Genomic DNA, 25,843 nt, shown 5'->3' with positions numbered 1-25,843 from the left:
GACCATTTATCTTAATTGCCAGTTATGTTTCATATTGTATTTCAGTTGACTAAGGACACCAGTGAATGGTTTGGCGCACAGTATACTGGAGCAAGAGACTGAAAATTGTGCCTCCTTTTTTATCCATTCAATTGATAATCAGTTTTGAATCAAATCGGATACCCAAGAATCAGGATCGAATTGAATTGTGAGATTCTCAGAGTTTCCCACCAATAGCAGCCGTTGGTGGCTTTGCACTTTAAGGTACTTCCACATTGGCTTTAGCCTCAAACCGTGGCAGCTGCCGTTTGCTTAAGACAAGCCTTCACACATGGGATGACAAGTTACTAAAAACATTTTAAAAAAAAGCTATTTTGGACTTTGCTGTTTACAAATCATGCTTTATCAAACTAAGAAAACTAAAATGTAACCATTTATGTTCCATTTATGTTCTGACCAAAAGAAAAATAAACTGCAGGTGCAATTACATCTTCCTTGAGTCACATTGACATTTTCACAAACTATTACTGGTATTGTGCACTGTATGAGATGAGAGAAATAACTGGGTATCAATTGGTGTTATTAAGCTTGCCAGGAGTTTTATAGAGTTCTACCTTAGAGTGCCAATATTTGAGGAGCTTCAGTTACTGCATTCGTTATTTAACCCCTCCCTCGTGGGCCCCTAAAACTGGTTCAATTCTAATTGCATTCAGAAAAAAAACTGAGAGGTTTCCCACAATTAAGTCTCAACTTGCACGACACAAAACATAAAAAAATGAAAAACGCATATCACTGAGTTTGAACATTTGAGTTTTAATGATCAACTTCTAGGTATATCTTTTACTTTCCCCTTGAGGGTAGCTTTTATTACAGACACAACAGCATTATCATGCAATTTCATTGCAGTTTGTGATGGGCAGCAGCTCTCCAGATGACCTACAGACACCTCTTCTGTCCTCATATTACACTATTTGCTTCATTCCTTCATTCATTATTTGCTTCATTGCTTCACAGTATTTGCTTCATTCCCTTTTTGGTTCGGTTTGTGCACAAGTGCAAATTATTTTCATTTTATGAGGCTGGTTCTTTCGTTATGCTGCTATTCAGTCTTCTCATCTCTTGTTTACTGTACCTGTTTGTTATTGAGTGTGCAGGCTGAATGACTGGGGAACAAAAGCAGAGAGAAGGTAGTTGAACTCTTTTTGAAGTTAAAAAAATATGACTGAAAAGATCAGTATTTGCAGTATGTAGATAATTTTTTTTTTTTTTTTACTTTTTTTTGCAAACTTTGTGTCCTCCAAGCAGGAATCTTTTAAAAGTGGTGAACCAGTATTTTTATCCAAGTATAGTATGTGATTTATTCAACAGAGGGTTTGTCTTTCAGTCTGAATCCATTTGTGGATTTCCACCTTTGAAATGAGAGCAGGCATGCAGGCAGGAGACATCTGCCTTGCTTTTAATGGGTATCACAAATGTTTCAGTAATTCCACTCCATCTGAAACTTCCCTCCCCTTCAAGCACACTCCCAAATTACACCAATGGAATGAAGCTGGGACTTGGGACTCTTTGCCTTGCAGAGCGTCAGTTTTTTCCCCAGCTAAGAAGGTCGGAACAATTCCTCCTGTGGGCTTGCATCATGGAAGCTAGCAGTCAATCCAGCAGTCAACAGATTCTGTGGAAAGATGTGAGTGCTTTTTTTTTCTTTTGGGGTTTGATTTATTGCTCTTATACCAATTGCACAAAACAATTTACATTAATTCTATAATTTATTTCTTTTACAAATACAAAGTAGAATTTTAGGCCTCAGTGTCAAGAAAATGTGACCCCTTAAAATTTACAGCTCAATAAATTAAGTGCAGGTGGCAGCGGTAGTGGTTTAAAAGAAAAGAAATCCTGTGATATATGAGTGTAAGCTTTAACTAAAATATGTCAGGAGTCTGCCTTTATTGAAGTCAAAAAGAGTACAGCTTGATCTCATGCTGAGTTTTCTCAGAATAGTAATATTTCCATCTAATTCCTTTTGGCTTTTCAACTTGGCTTTCTTTCTTTATTTCCAATCTCATACTCAGTCTCACCTGAACCACTGTATTTGCTTTATATCTAGAATATCCTTGCTCCTCGCATGCAAGACGCATTCAAATATACACCAAGCATTGTCTTTATTTGAGACTTTATTATTGAGGAGAGAAGGAGGGGGGATTTTTGGCTCTGAAATCCTTTTTCTTCCACCTTTCATATTTCACTTGTTGCAGAACTTCTGAACAATAGAGCAAGAAGGGCAAGTACCTTGACAGCATATAATTATTATCAAAAGAAAGCTACTTGATTGTCCATCACCTTCCACTGGCAAATAAATGGCAAGTGTTCCAGCAGATACTTATCATAATACACTGTAACTGATGGATGGAGGGTTGTTATGAAGAAATCACCTGTGGCTTCTTACTTTTAGGATAGTTTTGATAGGAATTCAAAAGCATTTGTACAGCATATGAGTGTGTCCAAGTGTGATAAATCACTGCCTCTGCTTGCTGGTTATGTAGGCTACTTCTGTTTTTTTTCTGTTGTTTTCTTGAGGAAGTGCTCTCTCTTTGCATGATAACAGCAGGGGGCTCCAGGCGCTCTTCCTCACAAAGCTCAAGAGGAATTGCCAGGCTGATTCTGAACTCCTAAACCTTTAAACACTAGTTGGCTGGCGCTGAGCACTCAGACTGCTCACTCTGTCTCCATCCCTGCCTTTATTTCTGTCTGTCTGTCTGTCTCTCAATCCCACCTTCTTCCTCTGAGTATTCACTATTCAAAGCACAGGCAGAGAGAGGTTTGTCCTCCAGTTAAGTTTCCACTGCTTATGCAACCTGCCACAGGAGAGCACTGGATTTCAGCCACCGTTTTTTTTTTTTTTTTTCCTTCACTCTGAAAAATTTACAATGTAAGGAATTTCTGGTGCTCTGATTGTAGCCCTCTGTTTTTCATCATGCCCTGAGGGATGCACAACTCTTTGATGTGCCTCACATTTTTATGGTCACTGTCTCCAATATGTCAAATGAAGAATGGTGACAATGCAGAATGCATTAATGGCGAATGCATGGTTTAACTTTTTAGGAACCTATCTTGAATAATGTGTCTTGTGTCCTTCCCCAAAGTCGTATGGCTAATGTACCAATCACACATTCAATTCATATTCAACAAGCACACAGTGTAACTGTATGCCGTTATTGCTGAATCATATTTTTTTTCCTGTTAGTCATGCCACCTACATACTGTATTTCTAAAATAAGTAAAAAGGAAATACAAAATGTGTGTTTTAGAACTATTTTGAGTCATTGTTATAACAGTATATAAGTCAAAAGTTCACAAAAATCCCACAATGTTTATTTAAAAATAAACTAAAACATTCCTACATATTACATAAAGAGGTAAGCTTGTTAAAGCTCTGTCCAATCTACTGCAGGTTAACTACTGCAACAACCTCAGCCACAATTGAAAACCAAAGCTGCTTTATCATCCTTTTAAAAGACACTAAGATAGCATTGCCAATTTTGCTAATTGAAGTTGGTTCCATTTTTTTTGCATATCTGCTTTTCTGTTGGCCTCTGAGACCTTCAAAAGTGGTCCAGTGTGAATGAGAAGCTTTCATTTTTGTCCCTGCCGGAGCTCTGCTGAAACAAAAGCTCGTCTTTATTAATTTGTGGCCTTAAGCTTGGGGAATTGACTACAGTGGGAAGAGTTTTAATTTGAAGAAAAGTTTAATAAACGTAACCTTTCTGTGGCACTTTGTGGCAGTACTCCCTGTGCTTGGCGTGGAAATGGTTATAATTTAGTCATCTGTAGCCTCAATAGTGGACAAATTCTGCAGAATGGCCAAGTCCAATAGCGTCTCTTTGGGTTGAATGCAGTACTGAAAAAATAGAAGAGAAAATTTAAACATGGAAAGGATCAATTAAAAGAATAGCTTAATATTTGGGGAAATAAATGTATTTGCTTTCTTGATGATTTAGATGAGAATTTCGATACCACTTACATGTCTGCATGCTACATATGAAGCACATACAGCTATCACCTGGTTAGCTAACCTTAGAGTGGAAACATGGTGAAACAGCTAGCTTGGCTCTGTCCAAAGGTAACGAGATCCACCTACCAGCATTTTTTAAAGCTTACTAATTAACACCACATATTGTCTTTTTAACACCTTGGTGTCTTTAAGAATTAAACAAAGGAGAAATTACATGTTAATCAACTTTAAGTTTTTTATCTTTGGATTTTGTTGTCTTTCAACAGAGACAGGCTACATGTTTCCTACAGTTTCTGCTGAATGGATGAAATGAATGGATATTAGAATGGTATCGATCTTCTCATCTAAAATAAAAGAAAGAAAGAAAGCAAAATAATCCCTAAAATGTAAAATATTTATCAGTTAAATTGTGAGGCACATTGTTATGATATTTGGGCCATTTGTTTATATACTATATACCATTTTGATCCTGTTTGCAGGTTGAGGTGGGAAAAGAAAAGAAGGCCAAGTACCACACCTACCAGCGAGTGGCTTTGGTTCTGGCTCTGGTCTTCCTCGTTTTGGCTCTCTGTGTTTTCAGCCTAAGATATCTGTGGAGCCCCAGTCTGGGGAAGGTAAGACTAAATATCACCTCATTGTTTGCTAGTCATCAGCCCTATTGTCATCCTGTGTGGTAAGTGTAGTTTTGATGAAAAACAGATGAAAGACAGACTGAGTTTCCCTATCAGCAAATCATACAGGTTACATCAAAGAGAAAATACGCAAGTAAGGAAAATGGACGGCCACACAAAGAGCCAGAGGCAGTCTGTGCAGTCTGTATTGTATTCCACTAGATTAAAAGATGTGTGGGCTATGGAAAAGACAGCTGTGTTTTCCTCTTCTCGTGTTTTGGCTGTCAGATCTGTAATTTCATGAAATCTTGGACAAAGCCACAAACCGCTTTTATATGGTTGCAAATGTCATCCTCATGCATTTATCTACTTTCTCTTCGCATTGTAAACATCTTCTCACAATGGAAGATCCTGATAGCTCAAAGCTGACCCTAATTGCTGTTGACCAGAGTGGCTGCAGTAGGACTGAAACCTCTTGGCAATGTAATTGGGATAAACTCTTGTCCTGGCAATTCATCTTGTAAAATCCAATTCAATCACACTTGATGGAGAACATTTTCACTCTGCTGCTTTCCCCTGATTTTCCCAAAGGGCCAAAAAAGCTAATTTACCCAAGTCAGAAGGAAAAGTACATCAATAATTTCACATCCAGAAATTGGATGCTCTATACGTTGTGAGTGCTGTTGAGAATGAGAGAAATGATTAAAATGAAATGATGGTTAAAAATAAGCACATATATTTCAAACCTGCAACATATAATTCTTAATAATTGTAATATGCCATGAAGTGAACAAGGGGACATGTACAGTGCAGGATAACCCCTGTTATGTCAACATCTTTGTTATGGCTAATAAACATCAATTCAGAGAGCCTCCTCTGCCATTTTTCTCTAGTTTCTGCTTCCATTAAGGTACATATTTCAATTGCCAACAGTCTCTTCTAAGCTCAGGTTAACCAAAGGTTCATCTTCACTTCCTGTGTAGACGGTACTGTCCACGTTCCCTCCCTTCAACATAGATATGAATCACCTTTGAGCCATCTCCTTTGTCCTTGTTAAATATTTCATGCCGGAGGTAGAGCAGTCATTATTTCCACTTTAATAAGCTGTGATCATTCTCACGTGGCACAAAATGTGTTGATGGCAGAGGTTGCCCAGGCGATGAATATCAAACCTGCGGACTCTGGGTTTTGCTTTAATGGGGTCTTGAGGGGAAGGCTTGTTCTCTGGCCTCCACATGCGTGTGCGAGATGGAGCCACTTCAAAGGAGACTCGCCTGTCTGTCAGATGGAAAGGAAGCTCCCTCAGACACAGCACGACAGTAAAACTCAGGTATGTATCCTCAGCAAACCACTGTGGGGACTATTCTGAAGGCGAAGAGATGGATTTATGCAGTAGATTGGTGGACAGATGGACAGAAAAATTCGACTGGATGGATTAGTTCTCCTGCATGAATGTGGCAGCCAGCACCTTGTTTGGTGAACAAGGGTATAAGGTGCAACGCAGCAGGACACTTCTTGACTTACAAGCTAATCCTGGGTGACATCTTGCACCTACACGTATAGATTCTGGGTAACAGAGCACAACATCTGAAGCCAAAGGGATGTATTTTACGTAAGGAACTGTTGTATGGGGGGTTGTTTTTATTTTAAGTACAAAGATGAGCATTCTGGTGATGGTAACAACTCTCTCCTGTCAGAATTCTCAAAGATATGTAATATATATTGTCTTATAAAATAATAGAGAGGCATATGTAATCATGGTTCTCTGAGTGAAAACATTATCTCCCCAGCTCCAGGCTAACTCGGAAACCTGTTCAAAGCAAGATGAACCAGAGAGTCCAAGCATGCATGGTTGGTTCCTGTGTCTGACAGAGGAGTCACATCAACTGCCACAGTTCACTTGAATGCTCTTTAAAGCTTCACTAATCAATATTTTCATATTAACAATGGATCAAATGACATGTAATGATGAACCCGTGGATAATTATCACCGGACTCCACAGTTCCTCTCAGCTGTAGGAAGCTTCATGGAATCTTTCAGCTCATTGTTTTGGTTTCGTAGCCAACAATTTCACTGTTTCTTCACCATAGTCATTTCCAGACGCAGCCGGCAACTGTTTTCAGTGAAAAAACTATAATAAACTCACTGTACACTACCTACTCAGCATCAAGAGGCTGACAAACAAAGTTGGTGACTAGGTGGTGAAAAGAAGAGTTGGATACTTCCCTCGGGAGTTAGTGGAGACAAAAACAGAGCCTAAAGGAGGATAAATATTTGACTTATATTCACAGGTGGACAGAAACAAGACTTCACATTAATGCTAAAGTTTGCTAACATGTTTTCCATTAAAACTTTATAGCATGGCTTTATGTCTAGGTCGGGGGCAGAGCTAGACTCTCAGCACAGAGGGGGCGGAGTATTCTCGAGGGGCTCTTCTGGTAAAGTCATTTGAAAATTCACAGCTGTAAAATAGCTGATATATCGTATCCTTTCCTTTCCTATCCATAATCACAAATTGTCACTAATTGAGCCTAGCAAGCCTAATGTATATCTAAGAAAACATACAGTGAAGCCACTTTGTCAGACAAGCTTTTTCTGAAGAACAAAAAAGAAAACAGGTTGCCAGTCGTGTTCAAATGTTTCTGCACCAAGGACAGCACAAAGCACTCTACATCCAATAGACAACGACAGGCCAGGTGCACTGTCTCAGTGCCACGTCTTTCTTACACAGGAATAACATAAACATAAAATAGACAGGGCAATCTACAAGACTGTACAAGGCCTATTCAAATACAAAGCAGACAGTCTACAATACCACAAGCAGTAACACAGCCAGGTGCTGAGGTGCAGTAAGTATGGACTTAAACAGATTAATCTGCCTGATTTCTTCATAACCAAAATTTAAGCTAATAAAGACTAATTATGAATGTTTGTAACTTTGTTGAGCCCTGAAAAGGTGAAAATGTCCATTATCTCCTAAGAAAAGAGCAGTGCAATAAGAGAAAAATTCACAGAAATTGCTCTTTTTTCAGTTTTATACTCTTTATCATCTTGTGACCCCACACATTTATCAAGGTTAGCTAAATTAAGTCTGAAACGAAGCACTTAATAATAATAATATCAGTGGTGTAGTCAGAAGCCAAGTCAGACAGGACATCATAAGGAAATAAGGTACACAGTAGGACGATCATTTTATCAAAATAGTTTACAAATTTAGAGTGTTTCATATACAACAAACATATATAATAACAACAAACCACATTACATTCAATAAGAAAACTAGACAGCATATTTATGTTCTCATCAAAAAGAAACGATACACATATCATACTGTAGATACGTGACTTACACATACAGTGTCGCTTGAAAGCTTGTGAACCCTTTAGAATTTTCTCTATTTCTGCATAAATATGACCTAAAACGTGATCAGATTTTTACACAAGTCCTAAAACTAGATAAAGGGAATCGAATTAAACAAATGAGACAAAAACATTAAACTTAGTCATTTATTTATTGAGGAAAATTGTCAAATCTTACATATAACATAACATAAGTATGTGAACCCTTGCTTTCAGGAACTGATGTGACCCCCTTTTGCAGCAATAGCTTCAACCAAACGTTTACAGTAAATGTTTATCAGGCCTGCACATCAGTTTGGAGGAATTTTGGCCCCTTCTTCCTTACAGAAAAGTCTCAACTCGGGGAAGTATGGTGGGCTTCTTTGCATGAACTGCCTGCTTCAGGTCCTTCACAGCACGTCTATAGGATTAAGGTCAGGACTTTGACTCGGCTATTCCAAAACATTAACATCCTTCTGCTCTAACCATTCTTTGGTAAAGCGACTTGTATGTTTAGGGTCGTTGTCTTACTGCATGACCCACTTTCTGTTGAGCTTCAGTTCAGAGACAGACCTTGACAGTTTCCTGTAGAATTTGCTGGTACAACACAGAATTCATAGCTCCATCAATGATTGCAAGCCATCCTGATCCAGAGGCAGCAAAGCAGGTCCAAACCATGATAATGCCACCACCATGTTTCCCAGATGGGATAAGGTTCATATTAGAGGTGTGCCTGAATACAAGTACGTTATTCGGCAAAGCACAAATAGTGTTTTTTTTTACGAATATTTCCTTCATACAAATATTTTAAAAATTATTTGTTTTCCAAAAGAAAAAACAATGTAATAATAATAATATTGTAATTTGTAATAAAAACAAAAAACAGGATTTTTAAGCCTCTTTCCACTTTTATTCGAATGCAAATACAAATACGAATAATTTTGCTGCCTCAACAAATACAGATACAAATACAAATACTGGGCTCTTTGCACATTCCTAGTTCTTATGCTGGAATGCAGTGTTTGCTCATTGCCAAACATAACACTTCTCATTCAAGTTCGATTTTGGTCTAATCCATCCACAGAGCATTTTTCCAACAGCCTTTTGGCTTATCCACTTGGTCTTGAGCAAATCATAAACAGCAGCAATGTTCTTTTTGGAGAGAAGTGGGTTTTTCCTTGCAACTCTGCCATGCATACCATTGATGTTCAATGTTCTCCTGATGGTGAACTCATGAACATTGACTGTAGGCACTGCAAGAGAGGCCTTTAGTTTAGTTACCCTGGGGTCCCTTGAGACCTCCCAGACTATTATACATCTGCTCTTGGTGTGATCTTTGTTGTTCGACCACTCCTGGGGAGGATATCAATGGTGTTTTAATGTCCTCCATTTGTACACAATCTGCCTGACAGTCGACCGGTGGAGTCCAAACTCTTTAGAAATGGTTTTGTAACCCTTTCCAGCCTGGTGAGTATCAGCAACTCTTCTTCTAAGGTCATCAGAAATCTCCTTTGTTTGAGCCATGACACACTTCCACAAACCTGTGTTGTGAAGCTCAGACTTTGATAGAGAAGACCTAGATTTCTCTTCTTCAAATAAGGCAGGGCCTCCCAGACTCACACTTGATTGTCATCCTATTGATTGAGCCACCTGACTCTAATTTCCTCTTCAAATGAACTGATAATCCTAGAGGTTCATGTTTTACAAACATTTTTGCACGCACAAATATGTAACATTGGATCATTTTCCTCAATAAATAAACGAACAAGTGTAAGATTTTTGTCTCATTTGTTCAATTGATGTCTCTTTCCATTAGCCACTGTCAAGCTAGTAGTGCTAGCAGTAACGTTAGCTTGATTGTCTGTTCCATCAATGTAGCGGTTGTGTTGAAAGGACAAGCAAGACGAGAAGTAAGATGTAAGAGGAGAACAGGATGCAATTAAACTTTTCTTAGTCTCTCGCTTCTTGCATCTTAATGCACTCGATTTGTACTTTCTCTCCATTTTACCTCCTAGCTAGATTAAAAAAACACATCACTTTGATCGTTAACTTGACAATGGGCGACAACATGACGCATTCGCAGATACACAGGCTGCTAGCTTTAAAATTCCTGGCAGCCAAATCGACTTGCAGGGGCCCAATTAAGGCAGTACTAAGGAGGTGGAATCAATGACAATACTACAGGCCACAGTGCCCCCGCTGGTGCTGTTTGCTGGTATCCACACAACCATTTTTTTAGGATAAGCCTATAAGCTATTTGTACAATGCCACTACATAACAAAAACAAATTGACAGCATGCCACTTACACAAATTATGTAAGCATCATGCATCCAACAATATAGCAAAGTGTGAGATTAACAAAGTTTAGCTTCATTTATAAGCTATAATTACATTCACAATCCCTCTCTCTCTCAAGAACATAATAGGCTGCACCAGCAGGTCCCATTTCAAAAAGTACTTCTACCATCAAAAAGCACAATTTATACAAAAAGCACATTAGTATGACATACATGTATCAGTACATCTTCAAGGCTTAAAACAATAAGAAACATCCACTGAGCTGAGATGTGTAATTTCCAATGCTTCCAGACTTCAGCAGAATTGAATGAAAAATAAGAGAGAAGTCGCAGAAATATAGCTGCAGGATTTTAGTGAAATAAACTATATTTTGCACATCGTAATACAGTATTTACCAATAGATGCATGTTACAGTACGCACAGGACAAACTGCTTACTGTATGTTCAACATAGCTTTAACTCCAAAGACATGCATATTTGTCACAAAAGTAATAGAAATGTCCCCAGATTGTGTGGATACTATATTTAACTGTGCTTAAAATGTAAATGAATGTTATTTTTCTGTTTATGCAGAGCTGAAGTTTCATCCCATAGCAAGACGTGATGGAACAACACTCACTTGTTAGAAATATGTCTGAAAGATCCGATGTGCTTGCAGACACACATACATAATTTGGCAGAGTTGGTCGTTAGGAGGGAAACAGTAACTAACTCATCCAGAAAATCACTCCAACCGGGTGTGCAATGTACATATCATAAGTAAGCTATGATTACACAATTCTCTTTTTTACTTAGCAAACAAAAATATATTAGCTACAGATCAAAAAAGCTTCATCTCTGATACATGATTGAACTCTACATTAACAGATCTAAAACCTTATTTTCACATCCACAAATATCAAAGCATGTATCAAATACATAACTTACACACCCGCATTTATATGCTTGACATTCAAAAAACATCCCTCAATGTGTACAATACTATAGTTAGTTACTAAAAATTATACAGTGCAGCTTGAAAACAAGTGGTGAATGAAGACATTTTCAGGGCCAACCAGCAGACCTTCTGCACAGGCCCCAAACAAACACGAATCACAGACAAGCAGCTGCAACAGGTGATTTAACAAGCAGCAAACAACTTATTCAAAGCCTTGGCGGGCTCCAAAGACAGCAGCACTACCACAACAGCTTCAACATCCAGACAAACAGCAAATAGCACAAAATAAAAGCTACAAACCATCAACAACAACACCGCAAAGAGTTAAATAATGTTGCACACAGAGAGCCACAGCAGGACATTCATTTAGGAAAGAAATCAAAGAGAAGAGACAAAGATACAGACAGACACAAAGAGAGGTTGTATTTGACTCACGTTTTTGAAGTCCATGCTCTAGTCTTTCACAGAAATGAAGTAGCAGTAACTTACCTGCTCTCGCTCCTGCTCCTGTGCTGCTTTTCTTTTTTTCTTTTTTTTTTTCTAAAAAAAACAAGTCAAGTGCAATGCTTCACAACAGTGGTCGCTTAAACATCACAACAGGCTGTCAGGCAGGCTGTGACACTCTGTCACAGGTCAAAAATTGGTTAAGGTTAGAGTTAGGTTTAAGATTAGGGTTAAGGTTAGCATACAAATCACACAAGAGATTCGCAAATAGCCCCTCTGGCCCATCCAATCTAGTACCAACCAGAGAGCACAGACAGATGATAGCACATTGACAGTGCAGTGACGGAAGCTGCAATAACAGATAACAGCACATTCAAGCACCAACCCATTTTGTCAACAATATTCAAATTTTGCGCTACGGACTGCGATGGATGTATGAGCAAGAGGGCCAAGGTACAATGTTATGATGAAGTAGTATGTCACAGTTGTATGCATACTGTATGCAACAGCACATACTTTGTAAGGGCAGCTGCAGTACGTACTAAAAGTAAAAAGTAGAAGTATGTGAATCAGAACGCAGGAACAGACTTTTATTTTTTGCTACAATCAAGACACACAGCAAACTTTATTCAAAATATTCAACTAAACAACAAAAATGTATGTTCAGTCAGGTAGATCGAGCACCTTTGTAACCGGAGAGAACCGTGAGCTCTGCTACAGGTCTAGGTGATAGTATGTCTATGTTGTATCAATAGCTTATTGCGCCAAAAGATCATTTATTGCAAGTTTAAGACAAATACTATATGTTAGCATATCATCAATGTCTGCCTCAGTATAGGACAAATATGATTTGATGATAGTCGGTTCAGAAAGCTGAGTGTTTTTGCAAGTAAACATTTGATGGCTTTATTAATAATCAATAACCAACAGTGTATTAATAACCAAACCACAGAGTGAGCCCAAAACATATTACAGTTTTAATGATTGTAAAAGTAAATATTTGAAAGTGTGCATGAACACTCAATTTCATGACTGAAAAACAAGTTTTTATAGAAAATTCCTGATCTGGTGCCTTCTCTGTATGAAATCTGAGATCTTACTGTTCACTCCAGCTGTTTTTACAGATTCTGAGCACCTGAGAATGTGAGAGGTGCAATCTAGCTGTTAGACTCACTTTTTTTCACAGTTTAAGTCTAAGTCAAACAAACAAAGTGGTGTAGCACACTGGGAGGTAGTCTAACTTTACTTGGAAGGTGGTACTGAACAGAATGACTCTTCACTTCCAGGTTTAATCCAATGGGGTAAACTCTGCTCTCAGATGGAGCTTTTCAGTGCAAAGGATTCAAACAAAAACTGACAAAACCAAGAATCCACAGCTTTAAAGATAATGAGCAAAATTTGTATAAAATTTGTTCTGCTATGAAAAATTGATTCTTGCACACTTGATTTACTGATTCTCTGCTGCTTGGCTACATTTGTTTCGTGCTCAATAGTTTTACTTCTGTACTTGCATTAAAGACAATTACTTGAAACTATTGCTCAAGTAAAACAATCACACACACATTTCATACTATACATATTACATACCATTTTCTCCTCCGCACTCTAATTAAAAGTCAAAACCACAGCACGACTAAAGCCACTAACATTTCCCCTCTGTTCTTGCAGTTCACCAAAGCAATGCGACCTCATGCACCCAGCTTTGTATAAATAACCACAGAAAGGTAATTTGCTCTGTGCGTTGTATTTCAGTATGACATGATAACCGCTCGGGATCCTCTTTTAATTACCTGCAAACATATGTTGTTACAGAGGCCTGGGGAAGATACTTTGCCATCATTACTTTGCCAGTTTGGGTTTGTGTGTGTGTGTGTGTGTGTGTGCATGTGTGTGTGTGTGTGTGTGTGTGTGTGTGCGTGTGCGTGTGTGTGTGTGTCTGAGGGCGTGGTTGTGCTTGTGCACATGTGATTGTATACGCATCAGTGTGCATTGTGTGTTTCAGTGTGTAGATTAGGTGCTTGCATTCTCTTTTGGCTTACGGCAAATTTCTGTTTACTATGTGCTCATTATTGTTCTGGGCCACAAGTCTCACTAGGGGATTTTGCCTCCTTGTAAATTAATCCTCTGTTATTACCAGTTTACATCAGCAACTCCGTGAAAATGGAATCTGGCTGGTGAATCCAAGAGAAAAGTGAGAATAATTTGCCTAAACAAAATTATTTTTAAAAATCTTTTTTTTCTTTCTTTCTAAATGTTGCTGTGTGTCGTGTGTATATGTGCGCAGTGTTGTGCATAAAAAAAGAAAAAATCTAAATTGTCATATCATTAGATTTGATTTATTTGGTGCTATTTTTAATTCATGAACTACTTTGAGCTAGATTATCTGCAGACCAGCAGCCAGGCACAGAGTAATTGTGGACCTGTAGACATTGTAAACCAGTTTTTCCTCGGGAACCTTGAATAGCTCACAGGTGCTGTTGGGCCGTATGGGCTAAAACTGCCTGAGAAATACATGAATGTCAGACCCGAGGAAAGTGCTCCATTATTCAAGCCGAAATTGCATTGCTCACCTTGATGCCTTTCCTTCTCTGGTCCCAAGGTAGCTGCTGAGTTGTCGCTCCTGATGGCCTCTTAAAGGCCTCACTGTCAGGACCGGCTTCTCTAATGAACACTGCTGTGCCTGCTGCTTTTCAACTAGTCACAGGTGTATGGCTTCTCAAGGCTGGGCACCCCTTTGTTTATTTATTGCTCGTAGGCTGTATATACCCAACAGTCCCCTTAGTGTCCAGATGTCAACATGCAACAGGGGTGGGAGACAAAAGATAGAATCATGATATGATCTTTTTTTTCTTAGTTTATCTCTCAGAATAAAACAAGACAGTGCTAACTTCTCCTTACACCCTGTTTGTTTATTCAGTCTCGTGTGAAGGAATTAATATTCTAGAGAGACAACAGGGCTTATCTAAACAGCTGGTTTGTCAGGACCTTTTGGGAGGCTTGCCCCTCAGTCTGTAATCTTTTCTGATTTTACACGTCAGGCTCATTCATTTATTAGCAAGCTAGTGTCCACTGGTGTTTCTCCCTGGCTGTTAAATTAGGCCGCTACGGGCTCCCTCCTAAGATGATGCATTATGCCTTCTACTAGGGGAACAGTCTGGGAAGGGAGGGGATGCAGACCAGGAAAAACAAAAGAGAGTTGTTTTAAATTGTTGCCAGTGGAGTGCCTGAGGTAGGAAGGCTTCATAGCGGTTGTGGCACATTGCCTTCTTCTGGGACGGTGACTGCTACAGAGAGCGTGACAGCACTGCCAAGCCCACCGGGAGTTATTTATTGTGCCATAAAGCATTTTAGTGTGTATGTGATTTTCTTTTTAGAAGCTAGAATAATACGGGGTGTAAGAAAGATCGGCACCTTAATTGCCAATACTTCATTTTGCCAATCCACCAGCAGCTCGTGTGCAGCATGTTGTATGTACAGTGCGGTGGGTAAACAGACACAAATGCTTGCCTTTTTTTTTTTTTTTTTCTCCAGACTCTGTTTCTCTCTCCTCTCTGTCTCTCCAGTGTGACTGCCAAGTAGACTCCTCTGCTCTGTTGTACAATTTAGAATGTGATTGAGCTTTCACATCCACTTTCACTCTCCCAGTAAGGCTGCACCGCTTATAGCCTCGATGTGCATTCACAGCCACAGTGCTGAAGCAGGCTGCAGAGAACTGAACAGCAAACTGGAAATACTGGGTTTATCTTTCCTTTCTCAACATATTTGTGGCTGCATTTCAGGAATTGTGATGTTATCTTGCTATGTACTCTAATAGATCATGATTGTAGAGATGAGTAAATCTTAATTTGGAGTAACGATTGTGTCTGTGTGCTCTGCCATGTATCTGTCGGCAATTAAAAGGTTGCCTTGACTTTTTGGGAGTTTTGCCCTTTAGTCACCTTACTCAATATGTGTGGAGAGAAGCACCATCTAAATCATCCCTGCATGTCTCTGTCTGGTGCTCAGTGCTAACATTTCATGTTAAATAACAGTAGTTTATCAGACTTTTTGAAAATGCGATAAAATGTGAGCATGTAGCAGCTCTAAAAGTTGACATTTTAATGACATGCATCTATTGCATCTAAACCTGCCAGGCTTGTTTAGGCTTTTTTTTAGATTGGTGAGGTAAACATGAGGAATCAGCAAAAACACACACACTTTTTAAGGAAGCTCTTTCATCTAGTGATAGTTCCACGTGTTTACGCAGAAAATGAACCAAGTAAGCTGAGGTTGTAGAGCTGTAATGAACCTCATTAATAATGAGATATTTATTCCAGATGTTATGAATCCACAGAATCAAAAATGACAATCTAACATACCAATGAATATTGAGGGCTGACCTACTGTGACTCAATACTGGTATCATTTCAATTTTAAATGTGATGATTTGACCCCTCAAGCTCTAAATTGTTTTTATATAACTGTTAAAAAAGAGAGAATCACAGCATTTTAACACTTATATAACCTTTATATTAAAAGTACCCTGTGGATCGCATCACTCACTCGCTACATTAGTACAAGGTACAAACAAAAGTGACCCGCTCTTCAAAACATTGTTCAATAGCACTACTAGTGGTCAAAAAATCCAAAAGGGTACAGATTAGGAGGTACATGATCAGACGGAAAATGTGAAGTGAAACTACAGTTGAATAAAGCTTTCTCACAGCAGACATTTTGACCTATAAAACATAGGTGTAAATAATAACAACATTAATTGCATTGCAATAACTGCTGAAACAAATCCATCGTTAATGTTACTGGTTCCACCTGTGCTTTTCCTACAACAACAAGTCAAAATGTTTTCTGTGAAAGAGCTCTATGAATCTGATTCATATGTAAACAATGAAAAAAACTAGTGTGCTCTGATGAAGAGAATGCTAATAAGAGTCAGGTTAGCATGTCAGAGAGTAAAAACAGCATTTAAAGAACAAGATTGACATATTTTGTGACAGTGAAGAACTGATGAAGCTCATTAAGCAAACACATCAGTCAAATCCAAAGGATGAAGAAGTGTATTTCGCCCACTGCCAGTGCAGCAGGAAGACCATGTGTGCTTTGTGTATAAAAACTTTGGCTAAATTTAACTTGCATTTTTCATTTGCACAACTCAAACTAATGAGAAACAGTTCATGTTCTTGATCATGTTAATTTATGCAATTTTACTGGCTGTTAAAAAAAATCAATTTACATGTGAAGGGGGTGTTAAATCTTTGCAAAGGGAGGCATGACAGACAATGTTAGGGAACCAGTGCACTACAATATCAGTAATACTAATGTTACATGGCAGTTAGCAGTATTGAACAACCTCCTTATATACTGTATGTCCATGTGGTCAGTTCAACTTGTTCCTCTTCGCTCTGTCTCTGTGTTTGACACACAGTGTGTTGTCTTGATTGTTGATGATTCAGTTGCCTATAAGAGCCAAAAAAAATTTGAAGCAGCTATTGACATTTTTATAATAACAATTTATCAAATGACAGTGTGTAACATGAGAGGTTTCACACATAGTGATGAACTTACAGAGAATTATCACCCAACTCTGCAGCTCCTGTTATCTTTAATCCTTAAACAGGCAGGAGTAGAAAATGAGTTGTAAAAAATAATTTAATGTTACTAAAAATCTAATTTTCACCTAAGTAAAACATTTCCACACATATTTTTTAAATATCCTGGATTTTATGAGTTGTATCTCCCAGGATACGTTGCCCTATTAAGGTATAAAAATGGTCATAATGGTAAACATTTAACGTTTTATTTGATGAAGAGAAGTGATACATTCTTGTTTTCCCTGGTCATTAACATCACACATATTAGTTTTTAAACTGATTTTATCATTTCTATCATAGTATAGGCCGACCACAATCTTCAGTTCTACCGATTCCATTTGTCAACTGATTCTAAAAAAGACAAGACACATACAATTGAACAACCACCTTAACCGATTCAAGCCATTGATTGACTTCAAGCGCTCGAACATCTGGGCACAGGTAAACTGGCCTCTGCCTGTCTCTTTTCCCCAAAATACTGAAGCTCAATGCTATGTTCTTGAGACCAAAACGTTGGTGTCCCAGTGTCCCAACTGAACAACCAAAAACAACTGAGGTTAGCAAAATACCAGACACAACTACCAACACCCTGCCAACATCCTCATAGCACCAAGATGAACTTTTGGCCCAATGAGTCACCTTACTTCTTGCATGCTTTGACTACTTCCACTGCTGCAAACGAATATTGCCCGCAGGTGGTTCCAGCTAGGCTCCCAGTCATCCCAATAAGCTGAAATCACTGGCATTCTAATCACACTCCAACTATATATATAAATGGGTGTACTGTCATAATGTACATGCCTGTTTCTGCTGTTTTTGCATGTAATATTAACATGTTTTCTAGTGTGAAACTAAATTTTGAATACTACACATTGACCAACTTTCTACCCCTAATCTGGCAACTTATCTCATGGGATACATACAATTCAAAAGTTGCTGATAGCACCATGAACACCTTTAGACCATTTTTCTTCATCAGCATATTAAGACATTAGTCATAATTAGTGTTATGAATTTATATTGTTGTTTTATTGAAAATAACTATGATTAATATATAATTACTTACCATCCCGGTAAGCATGTCCTGCACCACTGGCGGCCATGAACATTTCTGATCAGGCTGACTGGACAATGACAGATAACCTGAACCAACTCATGTGACCTAGATACTAATATCAGATAAAACTTTTGATAAATGATAACTTGATTGGGTGAAAATGTTCAATCCTGCCCCCTAGAGGATGTTAAAGAGTGTGTATCTCCTGGTGCTGTTTAAGGATTTTCAGCATGAATTTCAGCTCATTGTTAAGCTGTACGGCTGCAGCTTTACTTCTTTGGTTAACTCTCACTGCTCTCATAGTGTTGTAGGTAGCTTTTTTTTTTTTTAGAGAAAAAGCTCTGAAAATCCACCGTACACTACCTGCTCAGCACCAACCAGCAAACAGACACAGTTAGCTAATACCTGGTAAATACAGTGGAGCATTTAGCAGCTAAAGAGCCAGATATTTCCCAAAAACAGACCAAAACAAGAGATAACATTTTGGACTTAAAGTACATTCTCCGAATGGACAGAAACACAGTTCCAATAATATTATATATAATGTTGCTCTGTAACTGCTGGATGTGTAAATGTTCACCATATCAAATTAAAAGGTGATAATGTCAGTGTTTTGTTTATAAGATCTTTCTGCTGCCCCCAAGTGGCCAAAAAATAAGTTATTGCAGGTTTGAATTGCGTTACATTTTGAAGCATCTTAATGCTCTGAACTATTCACTATTTTTTCCCCCCACACTGGATGTGTAGTTATCCAGCACTTATCACCAGGAGTATGATGGATGACAGCTGCTGCTCGGCTGCTGTGTCTCATTTGCCCAGAAAATGTACCTCACTTTGTCAGCTCATTGTGATAAAGCTTGTCAAGATCCTTTTTCTGGTATTCATGGTGGCAAGAGGACTGACCCACTGACCTGCATGAGCAGCTAGAACATGGACGGATGAAACAGAAGGCCTTATTCATGTTTAATACAGGAGGATGATGATGGTTGGTCCCACGGTGTGAGCAGAGGCGCGTAATTCTGGAAACACAGTTTTCTTCTAACCAGTTGCACAAGGGGTCTCAGACTCCTTAAAGTACAGCAGGTCCTCTGGGCTTTTGTCTCTCGCTGAGATAATGTGGGGCTCATTAGCTGTCTGGCAGGAACAAATAATAGCCTGGGTGAAATGTTGCAGGGTTTAATTAACAACAATGCTGTCATACAGTACACATTAATATCAAAATTCATTCCTGCTGAGGAACAGACTGTCTATCGGGACTGGAGTTTGAACATCCTAACACTTAAGTTATGCTATATGACTTTACGAGTTTACACCTCTAAAATGGCATCACATTAATCACTGGCAATCATTAAAACACCTTTTAATAAGGTTACAAAAAAAACACATTTTATGTCTTATATTTATTGCTGCATTAATTATATAAAGCAAGTTCCACAAATTTATAACTCAAGGTGCAGAGCTGAAGGTGGTAATGAACGTGGAAAGAATGTCCTGTCTGTTGTGTAGACCTGCTCCTGATGGTAATTCACTTCCTCCTCCCCAGTGTATATTCACCTGTTTTCATCTAGTCTCACCTGATCTTTGCCCTAAATTACCCATGTGATCTCCTGTGAGCTTCAAGAGTGTTACAGTCCAATCATTAAAACTGTCAGTGCACAGTACAGTATGCAGTGTCTTTAACCGTTTTTACAGTTTTTGTGCAGCAAAACAACACTTCAGTGCACTTTGAATTCATGTGACAGCATTATATTTTAATAGCAAAATAATAATCATATAATCTTTACAGTTATTCAGCACTTTGCTTAATTTGTTTTCAATTGCTTTGGAGCGCAAATTAACTAAACATCTCATATCGTATTATTCAGACTTCAAAATGTTTTTTTTTTTCCTGTGGTGAAATCAAATCCAAGCTTTGTTGTGGCGAAAGCAATCAGGTCAGTAAATCATCTGTAGAAGCTTCCCGTTTAAAAATACAATATGGTATGTTTCACAGCACGGCTCTCACACACTGAGTAGAGTTCCTGGAATCAACCTCAGCTCTGAATTACTGTAAAAGACATTCTGGGATGTAAAATGTACCTGTGAAATAAAGCATTAACAGTAGTTTTTCATGGAAGTGTATGGGAGGAAGGAGGAGCATTTAATTTTTATACTTAAGCTACCTTTTTACTGCACATAACACTGAGAGAAAAACTGATTGTTTGCTTCGCCCTGAGAAAAAAATATATATCACATTGGTCGTTCCCTGTTAGCTGAACCGGCTCTCTTAAATTTCTACTCCTAACCAGTGGCAAAAACTCTGAAAAGCATTAATTTGCTCTCTCAAAAGGTTTAATTTGCATGCCTTTCATCAGTGGATGACCATGATGGACCATGTAGGCTTGATGGTAAATTATGCTGAAAAACTGAATCAAATGATGAGGGGTTTTTTTATTTATTTTATTTTTATTTTTTATAGCAAGAGACAATGTTAAGCTATAAAATCACAGACCCAGACCATTGGGGGTATAATGTGTTGTGTTCCCCCAGTGGGTCTTCAAAGTATTTTTCAGTGTTATTAAAAAGAAGGGCAGAGCAGCGTTGACATGCAACCCACACAGGGGCCATGGCAACAGACGAAGAGCTTCTTGTCAGTACCCATAGTCCCAGTGTGATAGCCCAGTGTCTCTGCATAGGACTATCACTCCCCCCCTTTTATTGTGTCTTCAAGGCAGACGCATGGTGTAAACAATGTTTGAGCAATTATGAGCCTGTATATCTCCCCGCAGTTCTGTTAGGAATTGTTCTAACAGTCTACCTTGTTATGGACATAGTTGGCTTGTTCTATATGTTACAAGGCGCAGATGAAGTAATGGTAGGGGGATTTGCTGTTCTGGGAGTATAAACTGTGTTGTGATCATAAAAGAAGAGAGGTGGTCGCACTCTTGTAGCAGTTCCAACCTTGATCATCCTGACTAAACCATGGATGTCTACAGAGGCTGCTGTTATAGGTATTTGTAGAAGACACAGTATCTTGGCATTTTTTGCAGTAAGCTGAATGTACAGAGGGTTTTATTGCTTTCAACGCATATTTTTTATGCATAAGTTGGCACGCAGAGAAATGTACTATAAACACTACTGATAAATAGCACCGCGACTATGTATTGTCATCTGTTGGTAAATTGCCAGTGAGTTTAAGCGTGTCACATCCCAAATATTGAGTGAACCTGCACAAATGGAAAGCATTTTTGCCCTTCGGAACTACAAGAAGTTCAGTCCTCATTGACTTTTAACAAAATGCTACTTGGATTCTTTTTTTTAGTGGCTTTAGCAGCTTAGAAACTTTCCAGTTGCTGTTAATGCCGTTCATCTGGCCAAATTATTGCCTTGTGTCTAAATGATCCAAATTGCAGCCTTACAGCTCTCACAAGCTGTTTCTTAAATGCCACTTAGCTGCTGGATCCCAGAGTGTGCTCGTGTTGATTTATTAGGAGGTGGAATGGCTGAAAACCAGCAGAGCGACAAGGAGACATATCCACTATAGAGGTCACTCCCCTTGTGACTGTCTGCCTCATAGTTCCGAAGCTTGCAGTCACTGCTTGCAATCTTTTGTCTGTTGAAGTCTGTTTCAGATACTGAGATATGCCTCTGAATGCATCCGAGTCTCTAGGGGATACCTTTGATGAATATTTCATAAACCACAACGGCCCTTTTATTACAGGAGATTGGTCGTATTCAAATAACATGTTCACCTCAACAATAAGCAACAGGATTCATTCAGCACTCCTGACAAGGAGCAGATTGTTCTTCAGCTCGGCACAGTGGTTACTTGACAGGGAAAAGCACAAAGGGAAGATGTAACATGAAACAGTGCAATGACAGGGAGGAAAGAGAAATGGCACGACGCAGTCATAGTCAAGGTCTTTCTATTGTTTAACTTCATTTTCTTTTTTACTATTTTTTGCTGGTTGTTGATACCTTGGAAGACATATCTATATCATGTTGGCTTGTGGAATTTGGGGGATGTTACATCATTTGTCATGTCCTGAAAAGGTGGTTTAACACCATCTTTAAAGGCCTTGTGAAGTTCCTCTGTTCCGTCTCACAGTTGGCAGGTGAAGATAAAAAAGTATACTCCTGGCCATTTTGGAAGCCCTTTTTTCTCACTGTTATTGAGGTGAAGAAGAAAGCCACTATTTCCTCTTTCTAGTTTATCTAGGGTTGGCTAAAACTTTTGAGAAACATTGAACGCGGATCAAACACTGGGAAAATGTACGTGAACAATATTTCATTTTAAGCCTGGATAGGGTTGGTGTCACATTAGCTTGAAGAAACACGGTAATTTTGACTTGGAAAACCTCTATGGCATATTTATAGAGCACACATTGTGTAAATTTTGTGAACGTTATAACTGAAAAAAAAGATAAAAAGGAAGGAAAATATGTACTTTTTAAGCAAAAAGTCCAGGGAAACATCATATTCCCCAGGCTGTTGTATAAAGAAAATACAACCCTTTGTTGTTTCCACTTTGATTTTTGTTGAGATCACAGAAACAAACTACTCATCTAACAACAATATGTCCCAGTCCGAGTTTGTTTCACAATAGTGTGTTGACCAAAAAGTATTGAATAGCTCCCAAAGTTCCCCCTACCCTTCTCCCTCCTGAAAGCAGCTCTATTATCGGCACAGTAGCACGTATCAAGGTGATTTATTGCCAGAGAGAGCTCAAGTTGTTTAAAATGACTGGTGTGATTAGTCATATATATGCTTCAGACCTGAAAAAGGGGGTGCACAGTGCTCCTGTAAATTAACAGCAGCTGCAGACTGTAGTCGACCACAGCAAGGTGGTCAAACGTGGTAAGCAGCAGAGTCGCTGGGGGACAAAGAAAAAGTGGGTCATTACACCCCTTTCAGCTATGAGTAGGTTGACAGAAGAGAGAGGTAGGCTGCGTTCAAGATTCAGAGGCTCCGCGATCAATGGATTTCCGCAATGAAAATAAAACAGCAGAAGTATGATAGTTTGTGAGTTCTGCCAAAATTCCACTTGAGTTACTGCACAAATGTGCTCCATATATTCCACAAACCCTCAGATAAGTCCATGCTCCATTATTCCTGACAAAAAAAGGTTCTCCTGGAAGAGCCTTTTTATTTGGTAACTGGTTTTTGTTTTTTTGTTTTTTTTAAGTAGGCTATTATTTCCTCTTTGCTAGTTTTAGCTTTTGAAAGGCTGTGCAGAAAAACTCTTTACCGAACCTCTGGTTTCACACTGAATCAACAAGAAGCACAACACAGTAAGTCTCTACAAGTGCTCCAAATAAAATTAAACAAAAACAACTTGGTTAAGGTTAGGGGATGATGATGGTTAAAAGAAACATTGAAAGTAAGAAATGGCAAGTGAACACAAGTCTCCAGTGTTAAAGTCTGACATTTTGTTTACTCATCAAACAACTCCGACTTCCTCCCTCTGCAGACTAGCTGCTCTGTAACAACATCACTCCTCCCAACAGACGAGAATCATAACTCCTACGGTCACTAGAGATTTCTGTCACTTGAACGTATTGTTATTGGCTTCTGCTGAAACAACTGATGTTAATGCTGTTCTCTTCAAATATTTACATTTGGGAAAATATGCTTGTTAACTTCCTTTCCAAGAGTTAAAATGAACAGTTAAAACAATTGATGCCACTCTGATATCTTCGTGTTGCTAATTTGGAGGCAGAGTTCAAAAATATACCTACCAGCACTTCTAAAGCTCACTGATTAAGATGTTATCTTTGTTTAATCAGACAAATAGAAATGTGACAGCAAACATTTGTGATTTTAGGGAGAGTTACATACTATTTCTTGACGAATGACAGTTCATCCTCCAAGTTAACCAAGAAAATAAAATTCCCTGTAAACACAAATTGTCATTTTTAGTCTTGTTTCTATATGATGTAAACAAATAATATACAGCGTGTTCATTGTTGAGCTTTAAAGGAGCTGGCAGGCTGATTTTCGGGGCTAGCTGTCTCTTCCTATTTCTAGTCTTTAAGCTAAGATAATCATCTCCTGGCTCTAGCTTCATATTTACTGTACAGATATGAGAGTGGTATTGATCTTCAGAACAGCAAATAAGACAATTTCCCAAAACTATTCTTCTTGTAAAGAATAGTTTGGCATTTTGGGAAATGGATATCTACATAATGGAGAAATTAATATCTACATAACCTGCTGTACTTCTGTGAAGAGCTCAAATGGAAGAGATCACATATCTCACATTGATTGTTCACCGATAGCCATCTGCGCTATCTGACACCTATCTGATACCAATTTGATTAAGGGCATCCGACTCAAACCAATTACATTGTGAAGCTAAAGCATTTTCTGTACCACAAATGCCTATAGAAACAACTTCTTTTCAAGGGGATTGGTTTTGAACTTACCATCAATACGGTTTTCCACTCTGCTGACCATTAAAGGAAAAATCCAACCTCAGATACTCTTACACTGTTATATCAGTTTGTGATGTTTAATGCACCTCAAGTGTGTTTTTGTGATGAAATGTCACAATTCACTTTTTGTTAAAATCACTTTCTTTTAACCTGTGGCTGCATTACTTTCAGGTCTATTGAGATTTCTGCCAGCAGGGGATTTTATAACCTTTCTTCTTCTACAGTGGATTTGTGTGATTATTGAACATCAGTGCAAAATGCCGAGACTAGAAAAAAAAGCTCTTGCTCTTTGCTCATGTGAGACTGACTCCAAAATCTGACCTTTATGGTTGATGTTTTAGATGGTTATACGTGTTTCTGTGATTATACTCCACTGTACTTCTGCTGGAAATATCTTAGAGTGGCATCCCACTTTCTGTGTGTTAGCGAGTTATCTGCTGGAATAAGAAAAATACTCTATCGAACAACAAAATTGGCTCACAAGGGAGGTACATGTGAGGTGAATCGCCTGTAGCTGTTTGTTTTAAAAGTGTTAATGTGCGTTAGGAGGACGGTTCCATTAAGCCTTGCATCTTGACACGTCCTAGTTTATTCTTTGAGAGGCTAATGACCTTAGGATTTTCCTTAACTGGCCTTTGGCACTGGCAGCTGTTAAACATTTTAACATCAAATTGATGCTTTAAGTAATTGCTTGGGTGAATTCCCAAAAGCACTTTAACCCCACGCCAGCCTAGTTTTAGCTTGCCATTTAATGCTACATACACCACATACTCAGATTGTGATTTTTGTATGGCTTCCAAAAAGACATTAAGACACCACAAAAAATGCAAGAGTTCAAGCACAAGTATGCAATAACATCATCATTTTCAGTAAGATCAAGTTTGAATTATTTGATTTCAGTGTAGTCGCTGGTGAACAATCGAAATTCAGCATATTTTTGAGTTAAAACATCCAGTGGCATGTGTTGGCTCTATTGACAGAACTTCCTGAAGATAAAAGGGAGGGCTAAATTGAGCACTGTTTCTTAATTGCTTGCATCCAGCTATTTACCTCCACATATAACAAAACCGCAGAAAAGAGTGGTGCTAATTACAATGCAGAAATGTCTCAGTGCCAAATGTTTATATTTAAAGTCAGACTCTGTGTCCTTTCATTATACACTGACTGCTG

The 25,843-nt window shown here is 38.5% G+C and overlaps 1 protein-coding gene across 2 annotated transcripts in view; it reads left to right on the top strand.

Moving 5' to 3' along the window:
- The first annotated feature begins 1,110 nt into the window (after positions 1-1,110).
- The window catches only part of tnmd (tenomodulin), a 63,692-nt gene continuing 38,959 nt past the window's right edge, over positions 1,111-25,843 (top strand). The window contains exons 1-2 of one of the 2 annotated variants that reach the window (XM_067599720.1): positions 1,111-1,663; positions 4,468-4,602. In XM_067599720.1, coding sequence (XP_067455821.1) covers positions 1,439-1,663; positions 4,468-4,602 — 360 coding nt within the window. In that variant the 5' untranslated portion in view covers positions 1,111-1,438. The remainder of the gene's footprint in view (positions 1,664-4,467; positions 4,603-25,843) is intronic. The other variant, XM_067599721.1, reaches the window with a different exon arrangement.

This window comes from Thunnus thynnus, chromosome 9, assembly GCF_963924715.1.
Source record: "Thunnus thynnus chromosome 9, fThuThy2.1, whole genome shotgun sequence".
In the NCBI taxonomy this organism is placed as follows: Eukaryota; Metazoa; Chordata; class Actinopteri; order Scombriformes; family Scombridae; genus Thunnus; species Thunnus thynnus.
The sequence above is the reverse complement of the archived record's forward strand: the minus strand, read 5'-3'. Positions and strand labels throughout refer to the sequence as shown.